This window comes from Culicoides brevitarsis, chromosome 1 (assembly GCF_036172545.1).
Source record: "Culicoides brevitarsis isolate CSIRO-B50_1 chromosome 1, AGI_CSIRO_Cbre_v1, whole genome shotgun sequence".
Lineage (NCBI taxonomy): Eukaryota > Metazoa > Arthropoda > Insecta > Diptera > Ceratopogonidae > Culicoides > Culicoides brevitarsis.
In genome coordinates this window covers 35,911,601-35,930,200 of record NC_087085.1, presented here as the reverse complement: position 1 = coordinate 35,930,200, position 18,600 = coordinate 35,911,601, and the positions used below count along the sequence as shown (strand labels likewise).

Here is an 18,600-nt window from a genome sequence, read left to right as displayed (position 1 = left end):
ATTTTTCGAAACTAGCACACTGCTGGTGACTGCAGCTATATGTTGTAGCTCTATGCAGATTTCAACATTGCTCACTTTATATTTTTACTTATTCTTATTATTTTTATTATTTATTTGCCTGCATTAAATTATGGTGCACGCGTGCAGACAAAAGTGATCAACAGTTGTTGTTTTCTCGTGTATTGTTACTCGCTGATTTTTTTTTCAGCTAATTGTTATTTATTTATTTATATTTCTGTTTCATTAGTAAAAATTATTTATTTCTATTTTTTTTTATTTTTTTGGAACGGAACTCCATTTATAGACAGCACGGCTTGATTACTAATTTTATTTATGTTGCCAAGTAATCGTGTTCGATATCACATTATTAATTTTTTTTATCAATCAATTTTTTATTTTATTAATTTTTTCGTTGCAATTGTTGTCCAGATGCAACATTTCTGCAGTTTAGAGTTTTCCATGCACGCATTTGATTTTCGTGCATTTGTTAGAAAATAAATTTTAATTAAAAAAAATCGAAAAAAATTCAAAATAAATAAAAAATAAAAAAAAGTCGGCGAAACACAGCGACAATTACAATCTCAACGACACGAAAGAAACTTTTCAACTGACTACCACAATATTTTTTTTCGTACATACAAGCTGCAATAATCACAAATTCAAACCATAGCCCCCCTTTCCTTTTTGTTTTTTTGCCATACACGAGCGTGGTGCGCCGTAGAAGAGTGTTTGTCGTACGAAAACGCAAGACAAGAGAGTAAAACGAATGTTTGTATGTTGTATTTTCTTGCGAATGAGTGGAGCAGCACGGTAACAAGTTTTGTTCGGAGTCAACATATAAAAGTGGTTTTTTATTAATAAAATTGAGAGGAAAATTCAAACAACATATTTATTTGGTGTTGTGTTGGTATGTTAACCGTACTGTTAGGCAGGAACAGTAAGGAAAAAATTTTAATTTAATTTAATTTTAAAAAAATAATTTAATAAAAAAAATATTTAATTTAATTTAAAAATAATTTAATTTAATTTTTTTAATTTTAAAAATTATATTTTAAATAAAAAAAAGTAAATTAATTTTTTAAAAAATATTTTGAAAAAAAAAATACATAATTTGTGATTTCATTAAAATAGATTATTTTGAATAATTTTTAATTTTTTGTGAAAAAAAATAATATTTTTTAAAATATAATAAATTTATTTTAAAAATTTATTATTATTTAAAAAAAATATAATAAAATTATATAAAAAGTATAAAAATAAAAAATTTTTTAATTAATAAATAAAAAAAATAAATTGAATTAAAAAAAAATTTATTTACAAAAATGATTAATTATTTTTATTTTTTTTCTATTTTACAATATTTATTAATTATAAAATTTAAATAATTATTTTTTAAAAATTTAAAAGATTTTTATATTTTTTTTAATTTTATAGAATAATTTCCAAATTTAATTTCATTTAATGATTTATTTTTTGAATTTTAAAAATTAAAATAATTAAATTAAAATTTTTAATAAATAAATTATTATTTTTTATTAAAAAATAAAATTAGAAATTTAATAAAAAATAAATTAAAGATCAATCAAAAAAAATATTTTTTTTTATTTTTAATTCAAAATAATGAATCAAATTTATTTTCTTTTAAATTAAAAATTATTTTTATAAAAAATATATCAAATTAAAAAAAACGAAAAAAAAAATAAATGTTTAAAAAAATAAATTTGATACCTTTTATATCTACAGATCAAAAAAATAAATCACATTTTAATTTTTGTATAAAAAATTTTTTTTTCTTTATTTTCTTTTAATTTTTCTCTTAACTTTTACTACCCGCTGTATGATTCGCGGATGCTCCTAACGATTGTTCCTCGTACGTCTCCAACACATCAGCCAAATGCTCATTATCACGAGGTCTCTTGAAAGTCTTTTTCTTAATGGGATTCTTCTTGCGTTTCGGCACTAATGGCTTCTTCGGACCCTGATCTTGCATCGACCTGATGCCTTGTTTCTCCAAATATTCCTCAATTTTGGCGTCATCCATGGCATCAACAGCTGCTCCGCGCCACAGCTTCTGAAATTCCTCATCGACGAAGAAATTACACGTTCGATCGTTATAAAAAAGTACTTTTTTCTTGTCAATCGGTCTCGTAATTGTGATAATTTCATTCGCTCTCGCCTTTAAAACTTTCTCGCAGTGTGGCAGTGACTCTTGTACATCGTCTAATAACACGCCGCCAATACCTTTGAGGTCTTGATGTCGCAAAAGTTTGATCAAACTCTTGCCGTCACGCAATTTGTACACAGCCTTGAACACAAATTCGCCCTCGGGCGTCACTTCGATCTTTGGATTGTTTCGCAGAGCTTCGTTTTGCAGCCAATTCTTCACGGAATTGCCAATGTCGAGTTGATTTGTCTCGTCGAGGATGTCTTCGAGCGACAACGGGTGATCGTCGCCTTCCTGATGTCGCGTTCGCATGTGTTTGACAATTTTAGCAAGGACTCCGAACCGATATTGGGAACTTCCGGTCATCGTTTTGTAGTTTGTGGCATCGAGACGAGGCCCAGCACTCGACGAAGGACGAGATTTGGGCTTCGAAGCATCTTTGGAAGATGTAGCAGACGACGCATTTGACGATTCTTTGACCTTTTTCTCGATAGTTGGCAACGCATGAGCTCGCTTTTTGAAAAGCTCACGTTCTCGCAACAACGCTGGATCCATTTTGAGCTTTTAATGTGACGGGATTTCAGGTTTTTTCAATGAAAATCGACGGAGCCTCTTGAATTTTTTGTTTTTCGTCGATTTTTGAGTCGGTCCAAAGTGATAAATTGCCATTGCTGATTCAAACTGACCCATGACACAAACAAATTTCGCTACAAATGTGCACTAGAGCGTCTTTTCTGACGATTTTTCGAAAATTCTCTTCATTTCTGCATCAAATTCTGGTAAAATGAGTCAAGATACGATCGATAAGTTGTACGCAAACTACGATGTGCTCTCCGAAGCACTGACAAAGGGCAAAATCGCAGACTACGAGCTCGAATACAAGGAAATATTGAATGCTGTTAAAGGGAACGCCAAGGAGAAGAAGCTAGCGGCACAATTTATCCCCAAATTTTTCAAGCATTTCCCGAGCTTGGCTGACACCGCAATCGATCGCCAACTGGATTTATGCGAAGACGAGGATGGCATCACACGAAGACAGGTAATTTTCGAAAATTTTAAAAAATTTTATCGATCGAGGTTAGAAAATCGATAAATTTTGTTTATATTCTCGAAATTTCCATTAATCCCGTGAATTTTTCAGGCCATCAAAGATTTGCCCAACTTTTGCAAGGACACAAAAGAACACACGCCCAAAATTGCCGACATCCTATCACAACTCCTGCTCTCGGATGACCCCATGGAACTACAACAAGTCCATTTGTCGCTTCAGCAGTTGGCAAAATACGACGTTCTCGGTACTTTAAGTGGCATTTTCAGTCAAATTACGGCCGGCGACGAAGCTACTCGTGCACGTTGCTTCCAATATTTGTCACAAAAGTTCATGAAATTCTGCGGAGATCTCGTCACGAAGGAAATTGAAACGTTTATTGTCGTGGAATTGAAGAAAATCTTGCAAGATGTCACCGCGGATGAGTTTCATTTGTGCATGACGATCCTGGCGAAGACAAAACTTGCCTCTACTGTGTCAGGACATCAGGAATTAGTGAAGATTGCTGTTGAACAAGCCGAATTGGATGTCGAGTTGAGTGGTACTTTGGCTGCAGAAGATGAAGTTATCGAAAGATTCATCTTTTGTGCGACAGAAGCAGTCCCATATCTCTCAAATAAGGTTGAATCGACACCTTTTGTCAAATTCATGTGCGAAAAGTTGCTTCCGTTGAGTACTTGGAACTTAATTGGCGCCGCCGACGATCAAAGTCAGACCCAATTACGACTTTTGAAGGTATTTGCTGAGTTGTGTACCTATTGCGGGACCTTGGAAAATCCTCAGGAGGCTGTCAAACGGATTTATGCAATTCTACAGGAATATATGCCCTTGCCGCCATTGGATACAGACATCTCTGATACTCCCTCGTTCCAATTCTCGCATGCCGAATGTTTGCTTTACGCATTACATTGCGTCGGAAAACAAGCTCCCGAGTTCTTGACGTTCCCCGAAGACGCTGCCAGCTTGAAAGACTTCAAACAACGCATTCAATACTTGGCTCGCGGCACACAGGGTTACCTCAAAAAGCTCCAAGAGGCAATTAAGGGACAAACTCCGGCAGAATTGAAGAGCGACGAGAACCAAATCAAGGTCACCGCACTCAAAACGACCTCGAACATCAGCACATTGATCCGCGATTTGTTCCATTCGCCGCCATTGTTCAAAGCCAAAGTCAATCTTTCGTGGCTCGCTCCGAAAGGAAAAGATGGCGCTGCATCTGTTGTCGATTTAACAAGTCCCGGCGGAGGCGCAGGCACCAAACGTCATGCTCCCATCACTTTTGACGGGACTCCAAACAGCAAGAAAGGAAAACGCACCGAAGGACAAGACCAGAAATATTATGCGCCGCCCTCGGGAAAATATTCGGCGGGGGTGAAAAATTACGCAGGAGGCCAAGCAGGCGGCAATAAACGACGACAAGGCGGCGGCGGAAGACGATCCGGAGGAGGCGGAGGCTTCCGAAGTGGACAAAAACGCTTTGGGCGCTATTAGAGACGCGAGACACCGTATGCAACATTTGCATAAAATTTAGTTTATGACCGACAGTACACAAGAGCATTTTACCCGTTCATCGTAGTTTTAGATCATTTTCTCACAATTTAGTTCGCATTTAGCGCGTAAGATGATTAACAAAACAATCGAGAATGAAAATTTACCGAAAATTCGGTAAATCTTAACATTTAAAAATACTAAAAATTAAATCTAGTTTTGAATAAATTGAATCTTTTCCTTTGATAAAATTATAAAAATAAAAAACTTCTAATATGAAAAACAAAATTTTATTTTAAAATTCTATTTTATTGATTTTTCTAATAGTTTCCTTTAATACAATGCAATTATTCCTAATTTCTATTAATTTTTAATAGTATTCGATACAAAATATATTTTCTGATTATTTAATGAATTTTTGTTCTCAATTATTTTTTTTTTATTTTTATTTATTTTAATGATAATCAACAGAGAAACCATTCAAGTACGAAGAAGAAATTAAAGGTAATTTTTTATTTGGTCACTATCGTTTTTTTAGAATTATTTTTTTTTAATTTTTACTATCACCAATATTGGAAAATTTTTAGTTACAAAATGCAGTTTTTTGTACATTCAAGGGAAGGAATTTGGTTGAAAAAAAATGAAATTTTTAAATTATTGTTTTCTGAGCAATTTTTTAAATTTTTTAAAAAATTAAAATTTTAATCAAAATTTTTGAGAATTTGTTCGTAATTTTTTTCGTAATTCTTATTAAAATTTAAAGTTTTTAAATTTTATCTATGAAATTTTTTTTTTATAATTTAATTTTTTTAATTGACAAAAACTTTTAAGTTAATTTTTTAAAAAATTATTTTTTCCAAAAAAAAAACAAAAAACAAAATTTTGTTAAAAAAATTTTTTAAAATCAATTCTATTTTAAATTTTAATTCAAAATTAAAAATTCAAGAATTTTTGGGCGAATTAAATTTCATTTTAAGCAACCATAATTCCATAAAGACACATAAAAAATAAAGGCGGGTAACTCAATTCAATCATTCAAGGGTCAATATAAAACGTAAAATTAGAAATTTAAACAGATCTACAGTTTTAGCCATAAATTAGGGTGTCAAAGCAGTGTCAATACTAAATAAAAAGTGTGCACTTTTTAATGCTATAACAACACTTTTGACTCTTAATATCTACTTTTTCTTTTTTTTTTAATTATTCACGTGATTATTTTTTATCTCTAATAAAATTAAAAAGGGGGTGAATTGTGCGTTAAAAATAATAATAATATTATATCTTTATCACTTTTATCTTGTTCAATTGTAGTTATTTGCATAGTAAAAGACAAAAATGACGAAACAGCCAAAGAATCAACTACGGACTGTGTCGCTATTAAAAACATCTTCCGCTGCAATCCGGTTTTTTGAATGTCCTGTTCGATGGTTGCGGATTTTGTAGATTGCGGAGTGAAGTGTCGCCGTATTGGATGCCAGAACCAACTGAAAAAAATAATGAATTTTTAATTTAAAATATTTAATATGAAAAAATATTTAAAAATATTAAGAATTTATTTAGAATTAAAAAATTAGAAGAAAAAATTCGAAGAAAAATAAAAAAAAATATTGAAAAAAATAAATTAAAAAAATATTGGAAAAAATGAACACCTAAAAATATTTTTTTTTTTAATTTAAAAAAATAATAAAAAAAATATTTGTAAAAAAATTAAAAATAAAAAAAAAATATTAAAATTGAATTAAAATTAAATTCAATTAAACTGAATAAAAATTTGTAAACATTTTTAAAAATTATTTAAAAATAAAAAAAAAAATTAAAAATAATTTAAAAAAATATATCATTCGAAAAAAATTAATAATTTCTTGAAAATTTTTTCGAAAAAAAAAAAATATTTAATTTTTAATAAAAAATTTAAAATAAATTTACCTGAAACGGGATCCAATTCACCATTTTGTATCTTCGCCAAGATCGTCTTTGAACACTTAAGGAATGCTTCTTCGACATTTTCACCGGATTTTGCACTTGTTTCGAGGAAAACCATCTCATTTGCCTGCGCAAAATTACTTGCTTCAATAAAAGTAACTTCCCGTTCGTCTTCCAAATCACGTTTATTGCCTACAAGTAAGATCACGATATTTGGACTTGCAAGAGTACGAGCGTCAGACAACCAATTTTCAAGCACATTGAACGAATCGCGGTTCGTTATGTCATAAACGAGCAATGCACCAGCTGCTCCTCGGTAATAACTGCGGGTTACGGAACGGAATCGTTCTTGACTGAAAATAAAATAATTTAAAATTTTGTTTTTTGAATAGTTTTTAAGGAAAAAACTCACCCAGCAGTATCCCAAATCTGTAATTTAATACTTTTACCTCCCACATTGATGATTTTTGAGCCAAATTCGACACCGATTGTGTGTGATGACCCCTCTTTGACTAAAAATAAACAAAAATACACATCAGTGAACGTGTTTACAGTCGAAACCAGTCAGTTGTCGAGTGAGTAATCAAATGCAATAAATTATTTATGTGCTTTAAAAGTCAGGTAACAAAATTTTTCATGCAAATACGTGATTTTCGCAACTTTTCAACCTCATCTCTCGCAGGTTACTTACATTTACTTTCGATAAATTGATGCAAAATGCACGATTTTCCCGTGCCAGCACTGCCGATCACCAAGAATTTGAACAAAAAGTCTGCAAAATTAGAGTTAGTTGTTCTCCTTGAGACATTCCGTCACACAAAATGCAAAATTTATCAAACTTACCATAGGATTCCGACATTTTTTCCTTCACACAAATGTAAAAATGTCTCTCACGAACGATTTTCGCGACAATTAGACGCCAAAACTAAAAGAGAAACGCGAAATAAACACGAAATTAGCAGTTTTCTAATTTTTTGTATTGTGAACTTTCGCACTCTTGCTGAATTGTGTGCTGGACTCACGTCATGCGCGTGACACAAACACGTCGAAAGTGCATTAGGACCCGCATCATAACACAATTTCGTCATTTTCGAGTGTTTTTCGTGCTTTTTCCGCGAGTTTTCTTTGATTTTTTCCATTTTTTGTTTGTTCAGTGAGCTACGGTTGGTGCAACTGTAGCGAAAAAGCCGTGAAAATTAACGAATCACAGAGGAATAAGGTTATTTTGATAGATTCCGAGAAACCCGGAATTAAATCAAAATCCATGGAGCACTCGTATTCGCATCCAAGGGACAAAACGGACTCCGAGGCGACTGTGGGATGTAATAAAACGAGAACTTTGATGGTACATCGACCGCCACAGTGTCCTTCGTGTCATACGCATTCGCATGATGATGTAAGTTTTTATCTGAAAAGTGTTGAAAATGTTTTGGATTTCCTTCCATAAGGGTTTTTAGTGAATTTTCAGAGGGAAAAATGTTCAACGTTTGAGTTTTTAGTCGAAAAATTGTGGATTTTAGTTCTCGGAATGAATTTTTAGCTCTTAAAATGAACTTTTTAGCTCTTAAAATCAATTTTTAGATTTCGATTTGAAATTCTCAGCTCTCAAAATGAGCTTTTCATTCTCAAAATTAAAATTTTTGCTCTTGAAATCAACTTTTAGGTGTCAAAAATGAATTTTTTCGCTCTCGAAATGAGATTTTTCGTAAAATCCAAAAAATTTTTGATCATTTCATCATCATAATTTATCTTTTAATTGAATTTTCTGACTTTAACCAACTTTTCATCATTTTAGATCGACTTGGAAGACTCTCACAACGCAAATATCCCGCCGTACAATGAAGAAGCTGCCAAGGAGCAGATGGATGAGTGTTTCAAAATCTCGCTGCAGATCAAAAACAATCATTCCGACGAAGAACCATGGGAAGATCGCATCGTCAAGTACACTTGGACCCCCCAACAATCGAAACTTTTCAGCAAAATCGTTCGTTTACTCGATTTAGATCGACTTGCGAGACTCGCAATTGCCGGAAGAAGTCACGAAGCCATTCACCGACGAACGATAGTCGATAAATCCGTCGAACGCTTGAGGAAAGCCTTTGCCAGCGTTTCATGGGACACAAAATTAACTCAATGGGTTCACAGTATTTTGCTGGATAACTTACCTTCGTCATATTTGGCGATTTATATGGATACTTTACAAACGTTGAAAGCAAAAGTCCCGTCACTTACTGATCGGATAATTTTCGGGCGTCCCGGAAACATAAATCAAGATTTAGTCGGATATATTTTGAAAAAACCTTGGGAACCGCAAGTCGCTTATAAAAATCGCAAATTACCCAATTCCCCGTACATCGTCGTTGTTCCTTCTGGGCCAACGATGGGTCCTGCAAGCGGAAGGATGCAACAATGGCTCACTCTGTTCACGACAATGGCAGCTGTTGTGCCTGTTCAGGTACCCGTAACAGGTTCTATGGGCAAAAATCAACCTTTGCAATCCGTAACGGAGCAACTTCTCTTCACGACGCGCGCCAAACTGCAAGAAATCCGTCAAGAAACACCCGAACGCCCAATAATTCTCGTTGGATTCAATGCTGGGGCAGCGCTTGCGTTACAAGTTGGTGTCGTTGAACCCGTTAATTGCATCATTACCCTCGGATTCGGTTACAACACGATAAATGGTGTACGAGGAACGCCCGAAGATAATATTTTAAGTGTGCAAGTGCCCGTTCTCTTCATCGTGGGACAAAATGCAGCACGTTCAAGCCCCGAAGAGATCGAAACGTTGCGAGAACGGATGTCGGCAAATACCTCAATGGTTGTCGTTGGATCGGCAGATGATGCTTTACGTGTGGGAAAGACAAAACGGAAGATTGAGGGAGTGACACAAGCGATGATCGATAACATGATAATGGATGAGATACAAGAATTTGCAACAGCGTCTTTGGAAAATCCGACAAAAGTGAAGCCATATCCGATGGGAACGCCTGCGAGAGTGCTTGATCCGTCGCATACGTCTCCGAGTAAGATTGGGATTCAAACTTCGACTCCTTTGTCGTCAGGGAAGAAACGGAAAATTAGTGAAGGGGATGTTCCGAAGAAGCTTGGTAAGTTTTTTTTGATAGTTTTTTGTGAAAATTTGAAAAATATCGTAAAAAATTAAAATAATAGTCAAATAATCATAAATTTTCTTAAAAATTTTGAATAAATTTTTTAAAATTATAGAATATTAATATTAAAAAGAAAAAAAATTAAAGAAAATTTTTTACAAAATATATTTTTAAAAAAATAAAAAAAATTAATTAATAGAAAATTAAATAATTTAAAATTTTTATTTAAACATTTTTATACAAAAGTGAAAAATCTAAATAAAATTTCTATTAGTTAAATTTCAAAATTATTTTTAATTTTTTTTTAATTTTAATTTAATTTTTATGAATCAAAAATTTTGAATTAATTTTTTTATGACAAATTTGTAGAAAATCATCAAAAATAGTAAAAAAATTCATGAAAAAATAAAAATTTAAGGGAAAATTTTTTTATATTCTGAATTCCATTAGTTTTTATTCAAAAAATGTTAAAAACTTGAAATTAAAAATTTATTAAAATTTTAATTTTTAATTTTTTAAATAAAATTTTGAAAATTAATAAAGAATCTTTAGAAAAATTTCGGATAATTCAACTAAAACTCTTTGATAAAAAATTAAAAATTTGTAAAAAAATTCTTTTAAAATTTTGAAATTTTTTTTTCAAACATCAAATTCCGATTTTCATAAAAAACTTAAATTAAAATTAAGTTAAATTTAATTTTTAATTAATTAAATTATTTTTTTTTCTTTTTAGGTCGTCCTCGTTTGGATCGAAGCGACATAACATCACCTCCAAAGAAAATGCCTCCAAGCAAAAATAAATTAATTTCTCTCGTACAACCAACTGGCAAAGTTCTCGACGACGCCATTCAAAGCATTTTACCATCACAAAGCGATTCTTCGTTGAACGTCCTTCACATCGACAGCAAAAAACTTTCTCCCATCCCTTCGATCAAAAGCGATTCTGGCATAACAAAACTTGAGATCAAACCAGCAAACGCAAACGCCCAAAAGCAACTCGCAAATTCATCAATTACCTTCACGACAACTCCAACGGGCAAAATTCCGCGACAAACGTTCAAAGTTATCTCCGGAAATCAATTTATTCAGCTAAAACCGAGTCCTTCAACGACAGCAACGAACGAACAAAAGTTCATAACTGTCAAATCTCAAAATGCAGGAACAAAAACCGGCGGAACATCCAAAATTTACACACTAAAATCGGGAGTTAGTGGCACGGGACAGACGTTTATCGAGACAAAACCTGGCATGCAATCGAATTTCAGCCCGACGAAATTCACGATAATGAAACAAAGTGCGGGAAATTCTTCGACAACGTCAGATTCGTCGTCAACGACACTCAGTGCGGATTGCAGTGGCACCGATTTCACAAATATTCTCGATATGCCGGTTGTTTTTGCCGACAGTGATGGCAATATAACGCCTGAAGTTGCATCTCCCGCAACGACGACGACGTACAAAACGATCCAAAAGCCAACGACGATCACGCAACCACGAACGCAGTACATAATCCAAACGAAATCGGGCACTCAGAGTACAACAACGAGCTCTCCGTTCCAAACGCAAGGCAAACAATTCGTCATTAGCAGTATCGCAGGCCAAAAAACTGTCACGAAACCCGGAAATATGGTCATTTTGAACAAAAATCCGATCAAAACGATGTCAACGACAACGACAACCAAAACTATCGGAGGTCCAATGACAACAATCAAGTACGCGCGCATCGTCACAACCACAGACGGGCAGAAAATTGTCATCCCAGCAACTTCGGGATCTCCGTCGTCGAGCATCATTCAAAGTAGTAGCACTTCGTCGTCGCCAATTTCGAGCGGAAAGAAAATTGAGATCATCAATAGTTCGATTATTAAGCCTGCTGACCCGAAATATCAGCCAATCATCATAAATGTTGACAACAAGGGACAACAAATCAAGAAAGTTTATCGAAATGTCGATGGCACGACACAATCTACCGTACAATTGCCCATTCAGACGTCGATGAGTCAGCAGGGAACTGCGGGAACGATCGTGATTCAACGACCAAAGACAGCAATTTTGAACAGAGGCAACTTGACGGTGAAGAGGGTGAATGTCCCGCCAGGTACAAATGTGCTGACATCGACGCAGACGACACATGAGACAGTTTTAACGAAGAAGAATTAAAAGAGGAGAAGGAATTTTATTTGAAAATGTTTGTTAATAATCTCTTTGAGGGAAAAATCATAAAGAATAAAATTTAAAATATGAAAAAAAAAATATTTTGCCATTTTTCTTATGAAAATGAATTTTAGTTATTTTAATTCAAATTTATAAAAAAAAAACCTTTTTGACAAATTAAAAATTTAAACCATAGCAGGCCTTAATTTTTTTTCAAAATTTGAGATTTTTTGAGTATTTCTTTTTTTTTCAATTTTTTCATAAATTAAATTATTTTTGATGCATTTTTTTCTATATTTTTTTGAAAAAAAAAATTCGATATTTAATGTTTTCAATTTTTTTCTGTTAAAAACTTTGAAATATTTAATATTTAAAAAATATTTCAAATAAAAATTAAAAAGCATTTGAGAAATATTTAAAAAAATGCGAAAATTTTTGGTTCGATAAATTTAAAAAATGCTAAATTTTCAATTTTTTAAAAAATTTAAAAAAATTAAATTTTAAAAAATTAATTTTAAAAAATATTTTCAAATAATTTTTAATTATTAAAAAAATTTTTTTTTCTCATAAAAAAAAATTTAAGAAATCTTCTGAATTTTTGTAAATTTGAAAAAATTTCTTGAGCAAATTTTCGTATAATTATCAACCAATAAAAAGTTCTTTGGAGATAAAAAATTAAAAAATTTTTGAATGCCTCAACTTTTTTTCAAACAGCAATTCTAATTAAAAAAATAAGAAAAAAAAAAAATAAATTTGTATATTTTGAATTTTTTAACAATTTTTTTTTCATCAAATTGAATTTTTTTAATAAGAAATTTTTTTAAAAAATTATTTTTTACCTAAAATCCTTCTTCAATTTTTTTTTGACATTAAAAAAGTAAAAAGAAAATTTTTGTTAATTAATTAAATCCAAATATTTTAATCTCTCCAATAAATTTTGCTACAAATGAGAGCAAAGAAAAAACTTAAAACTATCGCAATAATATAATACACTGCTGCGAAATTAAATTTGGGTGACTTTTGGCGTCACATTTCTTGCACTGGTTTATTTACAGCTTGGTACGGTGCCGTGTCCTTCGTAATGCTAAATTTGGCTCCATCTTTCTTCATTTTCGTCACAAGCCGCGCCAAATTTCTCGCATCATCGATGCCCGAATGAGGTTTGCCCACAAATTTCAGTCCGACATGATTAATCGCGTGATTAAACGACGTTGGCTTAATTTTGTAGTGTCGCATAAAAATTTTCCGCACATCGATCCATTGCCCGAAATAAGGAGGTTTTCGTAGTTTTTTCCTTGCACATTCCTTACTCAACGTGATGATATCCCAATCGGTCCATGTACAAAGTGCGACATTCATTCCGGCGGAATCGACATTTGTCTTTGGCAGCACGAGATTTCGCTCCTTGCAAATTTTCTGCATCCACAAATCAAAGTCCTGGAGGCACTCTTTCATCGCACAGCCATTGTTGACAGTCGTTTGCGTGATTCCCGTGAGGCGAACGCAGAAATCCGTCAGCGTGGAGAATTCAACAGGTTTCAGGTAACGTTGAAATTCCGCTTCAACGTCGCCCGTATCGACTTTAACCAAAACCGAGGGGAATTCGATGATTTCTTGTGTCTTCCATTTGGCTTGGTCAGCTTTTTCCCAACACGTCGCCTCGAAATCTAGGCAAATAAAGTACTTGAAAGGGTCTCCTTTGGTTTTGCGTGAGCCATTTTTGTGTTTTCGATCAATGCGGGTTTCGACATTCGCGGGAGGTGCTTCGACGGTCGTTAATAAATTAAATCTTCTACAAAGAAAAATGCGATTTTTGTGAGTTTTAGTGTTTGGAAAGGGGGGAAATTGGTTACTTACTTTGCTAAATCTAACAAAGACACTTCCATAATGGCTTTGTGGGCATTCCATTTGTCCGAAATGCGAAATTTTCGAAAGTTTTCGTCAAAAAATGATCAATTTTCCAATGTTTTGTTCTCGTGTTTTTGTTTATCGTACGCTGTATGTCTCGTACATCTATAGCAGCGTCATCCAGAAATGGCGTCAAAAGTTGTGGGGGAGAAAATTTACAATAGGGGAGGGAAATTTACAAGATTTTTATATTAATTTTCTGAATTAAAGTCAAATTTAATGAATTTTTTTTTTATTTTTTCCAAAAATTTTTGTGAAATTAAAATAAGGCCGCTCCAAATGAAAATTAAAAATAAAGTCCGATGCCCCATTTTAAAAGTCAAAAATCCAATGGGGCAAAATAAAAAAAAAGTTAAAAATTTCATCAAAATTGATCGTTTTTTGTTGTATTTTCATAATTTTTCAAGACATTTTCAAAAAATTTTATAAAAAATTTTGAATTTTTTTAATTTTTGTTTTGAAAATCATATTTTAACTTGAATTTTCTTCTTTAAAAAAATTTTTCATAAAATTACTGAATTTTTTTCAAATTTTTTTGACAGTTTTTTTCTTATGAAATTTTAATTTTTCCATTTTTATTTAAAAATTTTAATTTTGTTAAAAAAATCTATTTTAATTATTTACATAAATAAATTGATATTAAAAAACTTAAGAAATTCATCCAAAACATTTAAATTTTTGTATCGTTTTGAAATTAATTTTTTTTTTTCTTTTAAAGCTCTTCAAGAAGAATACTTTTTCTCTTTCAAAATTAAATACCTAATTAAAATTGATCGCTAAAAAATTAAAAAAAAATAGTCTTGAACTTAATTCTAAAAAATTCAAATATTTTTTAAAAAAATTTGAATCAAAAATGGGCATGAATTTATTTATTTTTTTTTTTTATTTATTTATTTAAACATTAAGGATCTATTTCTTAGAATTAGAAAAAAATAAACAGGTAGAAACAAACAAAAATACATTTTTGATCTACAAAAAATTAATTTTTTACCTGATTTTGAAAAAAAAAATTTTTTAAAAGAAGGTCAAAAACTCTCCTTAAATGGATGACGCCATGTACCATACAGGCTGTACGTGATATACGAGACTTTTACGCTGATTCAAGCATAATTTTGCCAATGAGACGCATGAAATTGATAACTGTTTATTTACCCTCACGAACATTTCTCGTACACACGTATGTCTATGTGTACGTACCTTCTCGTTGATTGGCTGCCAGAAACCCAAGCGTCATTTTTTAACTGACATTTCATTAAATAAGAGACGCGCAGTGCGAAAACACGTAAATTCTCGCCTAAAATAAATTAAAAAATCAGGTAAATATCTCGCAAAACATCAATTTAACGTCCTTGCACCCGGATTCGATGATAGTTTTTCGCTAACCCTCGCGGTTTTCGAGAAATCCCGATAATTATGGTGCTCGAGAAAAAGACGCGCGATTCCTGCGGTTGATTAACCTCCCCCAATTTGAAAGTTTTGTTTGAATGTTTTTTTATTTCCAATTGCAGAACTCGGATCTCTAACAATGTCTGATAAACGCCGTGCCACGAGATACGGTGCCTTTTTCGAGTCTGCAGACAAAGTGGCGTCATCAAAAACGGAAAAACCACGCAAAAGCCCGTCGCGCAACGAAGCTGCAATGAAGCGTGAGCAAAGCGCGTCTCCCGTAAAGAAAACATCAAAATCTCGTCCCGCATCAAAGTCTCCCGCACGTTCCCGGGGCAGACCAAAGTCGAAATCGCCTGCGCGTGTCGTGAAAAAAGAAACGAAGAAGCCCGTGAAGAAGGAAGTCGAAGAAGTTGACGAGAAAAAAGCTGCGAAAAAGAAGGAAAAAACCCCGAATGTCGTAATTGAGAAACTCAAGACGACAAAAACGTCGAAAGACGAGAAGAAAAGCCCCAAAAGTGCTGAAAAAAAGGAAAAAACTAAGACAAGTCCGAAAGTAACGCGAAGATCTCCCGCTCGTTCGGCGAAATTAACTGCTAAATCCGCCATCGACAGTGATCCCGATTTCAGTCCGCGTCCCGTACGCAAGACGAGAAAAGATGCTGCTGCGGAACTCCGTAAATCCGCAAGTGTCAGTCAAAGTCGCAGCGTTGTCGATGCCAGTCCTGAATATTCCGACACTGACGACGTCGAATTAACCTTCAAACGTCGTCCTGTCTCCAAATTGGATGAATTTAAGGAATTCGGAGGACAATGGGGATGTCTCTTGATGCTTTTGCTCTTGCCACTCGTCACTTACGGGCTCCATTATTACTGCAACGGACGCACTTGCAGTTTCCGCAAGCCAAACTTGAATGATTTCAAGCAACTCAGCACTTACTACAACCTGGATTTGCTCAAATTCGTCTTGCCATTCTTCTTGGGTGTCTTTACGCTCAACATGTTCCCGCTCGGGCGTGTCATCAAGGTACACACGGATCGCGGATACTCCGAATATACCTTCAACGGCTTGACTTTGGCAGTTTTATCGGGTGTTGCAGTCGTTGTTGCCGAATATTTCAAGTACAATGTCGTCGATACCGTTTTGCGGAACTACAATCAACTGGTGCTCCTGTATTTGGTAAATGCTTTGGTTCAATCCGTTTTTGCTTACGTACGTTCGTCGTATGTCGCCCAAACGCACTGGAATCCCTTTGCCAAAACCGGAAATTTCCTCTGCGATTTCTTCGTGGGACGCGAAATTAACCCCAAATGGTTCTCGTTGGTCGATGTCAAGCTCGTGCATTATCATCTCTCCGTTATCACGACATTGCTGCTTAACTGCTTCTTCTTGTACAAGAATGTAAAGTTCCCCGTACTCGAAACCGAGCTGGAATTGAAGATGCACGAAAAGGCATTGTATTTGCTCCAAAGTGCGAAATTCGACGTAGCGCCATTGGTTTTGTCATTACTCGTCGTTGTCTATTGCTTGGATTTGTTGGTGTTTGAACATCATTTATCGAAGACATTTGAACTGCAATATGAGGGCGTTGGAGCAGGATGTTTGTTGAGATATGCAGTTTTCCCGTTTTTGACATCTTTTGTCGCCAAATACGTTTTCGACTTCAAAGTCAAGTTGGATTGCTGGGTTTTGTGTGTGCTTGGAACTGTATTTTTATTGGCTTTGGTCACGAAACGCTTGGCGAACAAGACAAAGAACGACTTCAGATGGAATCCTTCGAAATCATTGAGTAAGTTTTTCATTAAAATTTGAATTTTTTTCATTTTAACATTGAATTTTTTCCTTACAGAAGTTAAATCGATCCCAACTTTCCAAGGCTCCCGCTTGTTAGTCGACGGATTATGGAAGACGGTACGTCAACCCAACTACACTGCTGACGTTTTGTGCTACTTGTCACTCCTTTTGGTCGTTCTTGGGCGCTTTGCATGGCCCCCAGTTGTTGCCGTTGTCTTTTCCGTTGCACTTTTGGTGCATCGCGCCCTCCGTTTGGATGCCCGACACGCCAACAGATACGACTCGGCATGGCAACGATACTGTACGGAAGTGAAAAATCTTCTTGTACCATACGTCTTCTAAGATTTTTTTTGCGACTTTCTCTCTAATTTTTTTACACATTTCATTGACGACGCACATATTTTAAACTCGGATAGTTTATAAAAAAAATTTATACATAATTTCCTGTAAATAATCAAAATTTATTTGATTTTTAATTATAATCAGTAGCTTTAAGAAATTTTTTTTAAGCCTGGACAAAAAAAGAACATAAGACATGATGGAAAATTTTTAGATTTAATTTAAATTTTAGTTGCAAAATACATATAATTTTGTACAAAACAAGAGATGACGAACGTACAAAGAGTAAAAAGACTCATTCAGTAACTTTCTTTAAAAAAAAACACTCACCTTTCAGTTAACAAAAATATTCTAAATACAAAGAATTGGTGCCACACATCAGTAGTGCTATCATATTATTTAAAAAAAAAAATTAGGAGTACAAATATTTTCGAAAATAATAGAATATCTTGTAGCAAAAATTTACAAAATAGAAAATTATAACTTCTTTAAATATTTAAAACAAAAAAAATTAATAATAAATAAAAATTAGTGATTTACAATGATAATTAAAATAAAAATAAAAGCAAATAAATATATATTAGAAAAAATATATATTATTAAAAAAATATATTTAAAATTAATTATAGAAGGCGAGAAAAAAATAAAAATTAATTATAAGAGTGTGTTTGATCAAACAAAAAATAATATCAGAAAATAAATTATAATTATAAGACTTTTGAAAAAATTGATAAAAAAAATTTATTGATGTTAAGGATATTGATATTTTTGGAGAGATAATTTTTTGAAATAATAAAAATATATGTAAATAAAAATTTTTGAGTTTTACTTATTTCCTTATTAATTAATTAAAAAAAATATTTTTTAAAATCATTTTTGAATTAAAAAAATATTTTTTAAAATCATTTTTGAATTTAAAAAAATATTTTTTTAAAATTATTTTTGAATTAAAAAAAATTTTTTCAATTATTTTTGAATTAAAAAAAATATTTTTTAAAATATTTTTTTAAAATTTTTTTAAATTAAAAAAAAAATATTTTTGAATTAAAAAAAAAATATTTTTTAAAATTATTTTTGAATTAAAAAAAAATATATTTTTTAAAATTATTTTTGAATTAAAAAAAAATATTTTTTTCAAATTATTGTTTAAAAAAAAAATATTTTTTAAAATTATTTTTGAATTAAAAAAAATATTTTTTAAAATTATTTTTGAATTAAAAAAAAATATAAATTTTTTTTAAAAATATTTTTGACTTAAAAAAATGTTTTTTAAAATTATTTTTGA

At 32.4% G+C, this 18,600-nt stretch overlaps 6 protein-coding genes across 6 annotated transcripts; 3 read left to right on the top strand and 3 right to left on the bottom strand.

The window, feature by feature from the left end:
* Nucleotides 1-1,792: 1,792 nt before the first annotated feature.
* Nucleotides 1,793-2,802, bottom strand: LOC134836984 (general transcription factor IIE subunit 2). The gene has a single exon (XM_063852286.1). The coding sequence runs from the start codon at nucleotides 2,717-2,719 to the stop codon at nucleotides 1,817-1,819; it is 903 nt and encodes a 300-aa protein (XP_063708356.1). The 5' UTR covers nucleotides 2,720-2,802; the 3' UTR covers nucleotides 1,793-1,816.
* Nucleotides 2,803-2,890: 88 nt separating this feature from the next.
* Nucleotides 2,891-4,968, top strand: LOC134837535 (apoptosis inhibitor 5 homolog). The gene is made up of 2 exons (XM_063852920.1): nucleotides 2,891-3,203; nucleotides 3,306-4,968. Exons 1-2 carry the CDS (start codon nucleotides 2,949-2,951, stop codon nucleotides 4,701-4,703), a joined length of 1,653 nt encoding a protein of 550 aa, XP_063708990.1. The 5' UTR covers nucleotides 2,891-2,948; the 3' UTR covers nucleotides 4,704-4,968.
* A 691-nt stretch (nucleotides 4,969-5,659) lies between these two features.
* LOC134830992 (ras-related protein Rab-4B) lies at nucleotides 5,660-7,619 on the bottom strand. The gene is made up of 5 exons (XM_063844619.1): nucleotides 7,467-7,619; nucleotides 7,315-7,395; nucleotides 7,036-7,135; nucleotides 6,627-6,976; nucleotides 5,660-6,184 (listed from the first exon to the last, which is right to left on the bottom strand). Exons 1-5 carry the CDS (start codon nucleotides 7,480-7,482, stop codon nucleotides 6,078-6,080), a joined length of 654 nt encoding a protein of 217 aa, XP_063700689.1. The 5' UTR covers nucleotides 7,483-7,619; the 3' UTR covers nucleotides 5,660-6,077.
* Nucleotides 7,620-7,700: 81 nt separating this feature from the next.
* On the top strand, nucleotides 7,701-11,979 carry LOC134827127 (KAT8 regulatory NSL complex subunit 3). Its single transcript, XM_063839675.1, has 3 exons — nucleotides 7,701-8,019; nucleotides 8,419-9,730; nucleotides 10,467-11,979. Exons 1-3 carry the CDS (start codon nucleotides 7,888-7,890, stop codon nucleotides 11,891-11,893), a joined length of 2,871 nt encoding a protein of 956 aa, XP_063695745.1. The 5' UTR covers nucleotides 7,701-7,887; the 3' UTR covers nucleotides 11,894-11,979.
* An 803-nt stretch (nucleotides 11,980-12,782) lies between these two features.
* Nucleotides 12,783-13,894, bottom strand: LOC134836762 (3'-5' exonuclease Snipper). The gene is made up of 2 exons (XM_063851976.1): nucleotides 13,745-13,894; nucleotides 12,783-13,679 (listed from the first exon to the last, which is right to left on the bottom strand). The coding sequence occupies exons 1-2, from the start codon at nucleotides 13,771-13,773 to the stop codon at nucleotides 12,914-12,916; spliced, it is 795 nt and encodes a 264-aa protein (XP_063708046.1). The 5' UTR covers nucleotides 13,774-13,894; the 3' UTR covers nucleotides 12,783-12,913.
* A 1,147-nt stretch (nucleotides 13,895-15,041) lies between these two features.
* LOC134828700 (lamin-B receptor) lies at nucleotides 15,042-17,880 on the top strand. The gene is made up of 3 exons (XM_063841688.1): nucleotides 15,042-15,111; nucleotides 15,304-16,971; nucleotides 17,032-17,880. Exons 2-3 carry the CDS (start codon nucleotides 15,321-15,323, stop codon nucleotides 17,316-17,318), a joined length of 1,938 nt encoding a protein of 645 aa, XP_063697758.1. The 5' UTR covers nucleotides 15,042-15,111; nucleotides 15,304-15,320; the 3' UTR covers nucleotides 17,319-17,880.
* Nucleotides 17,881-18,600: the final 720 nt, after the last annotated feature.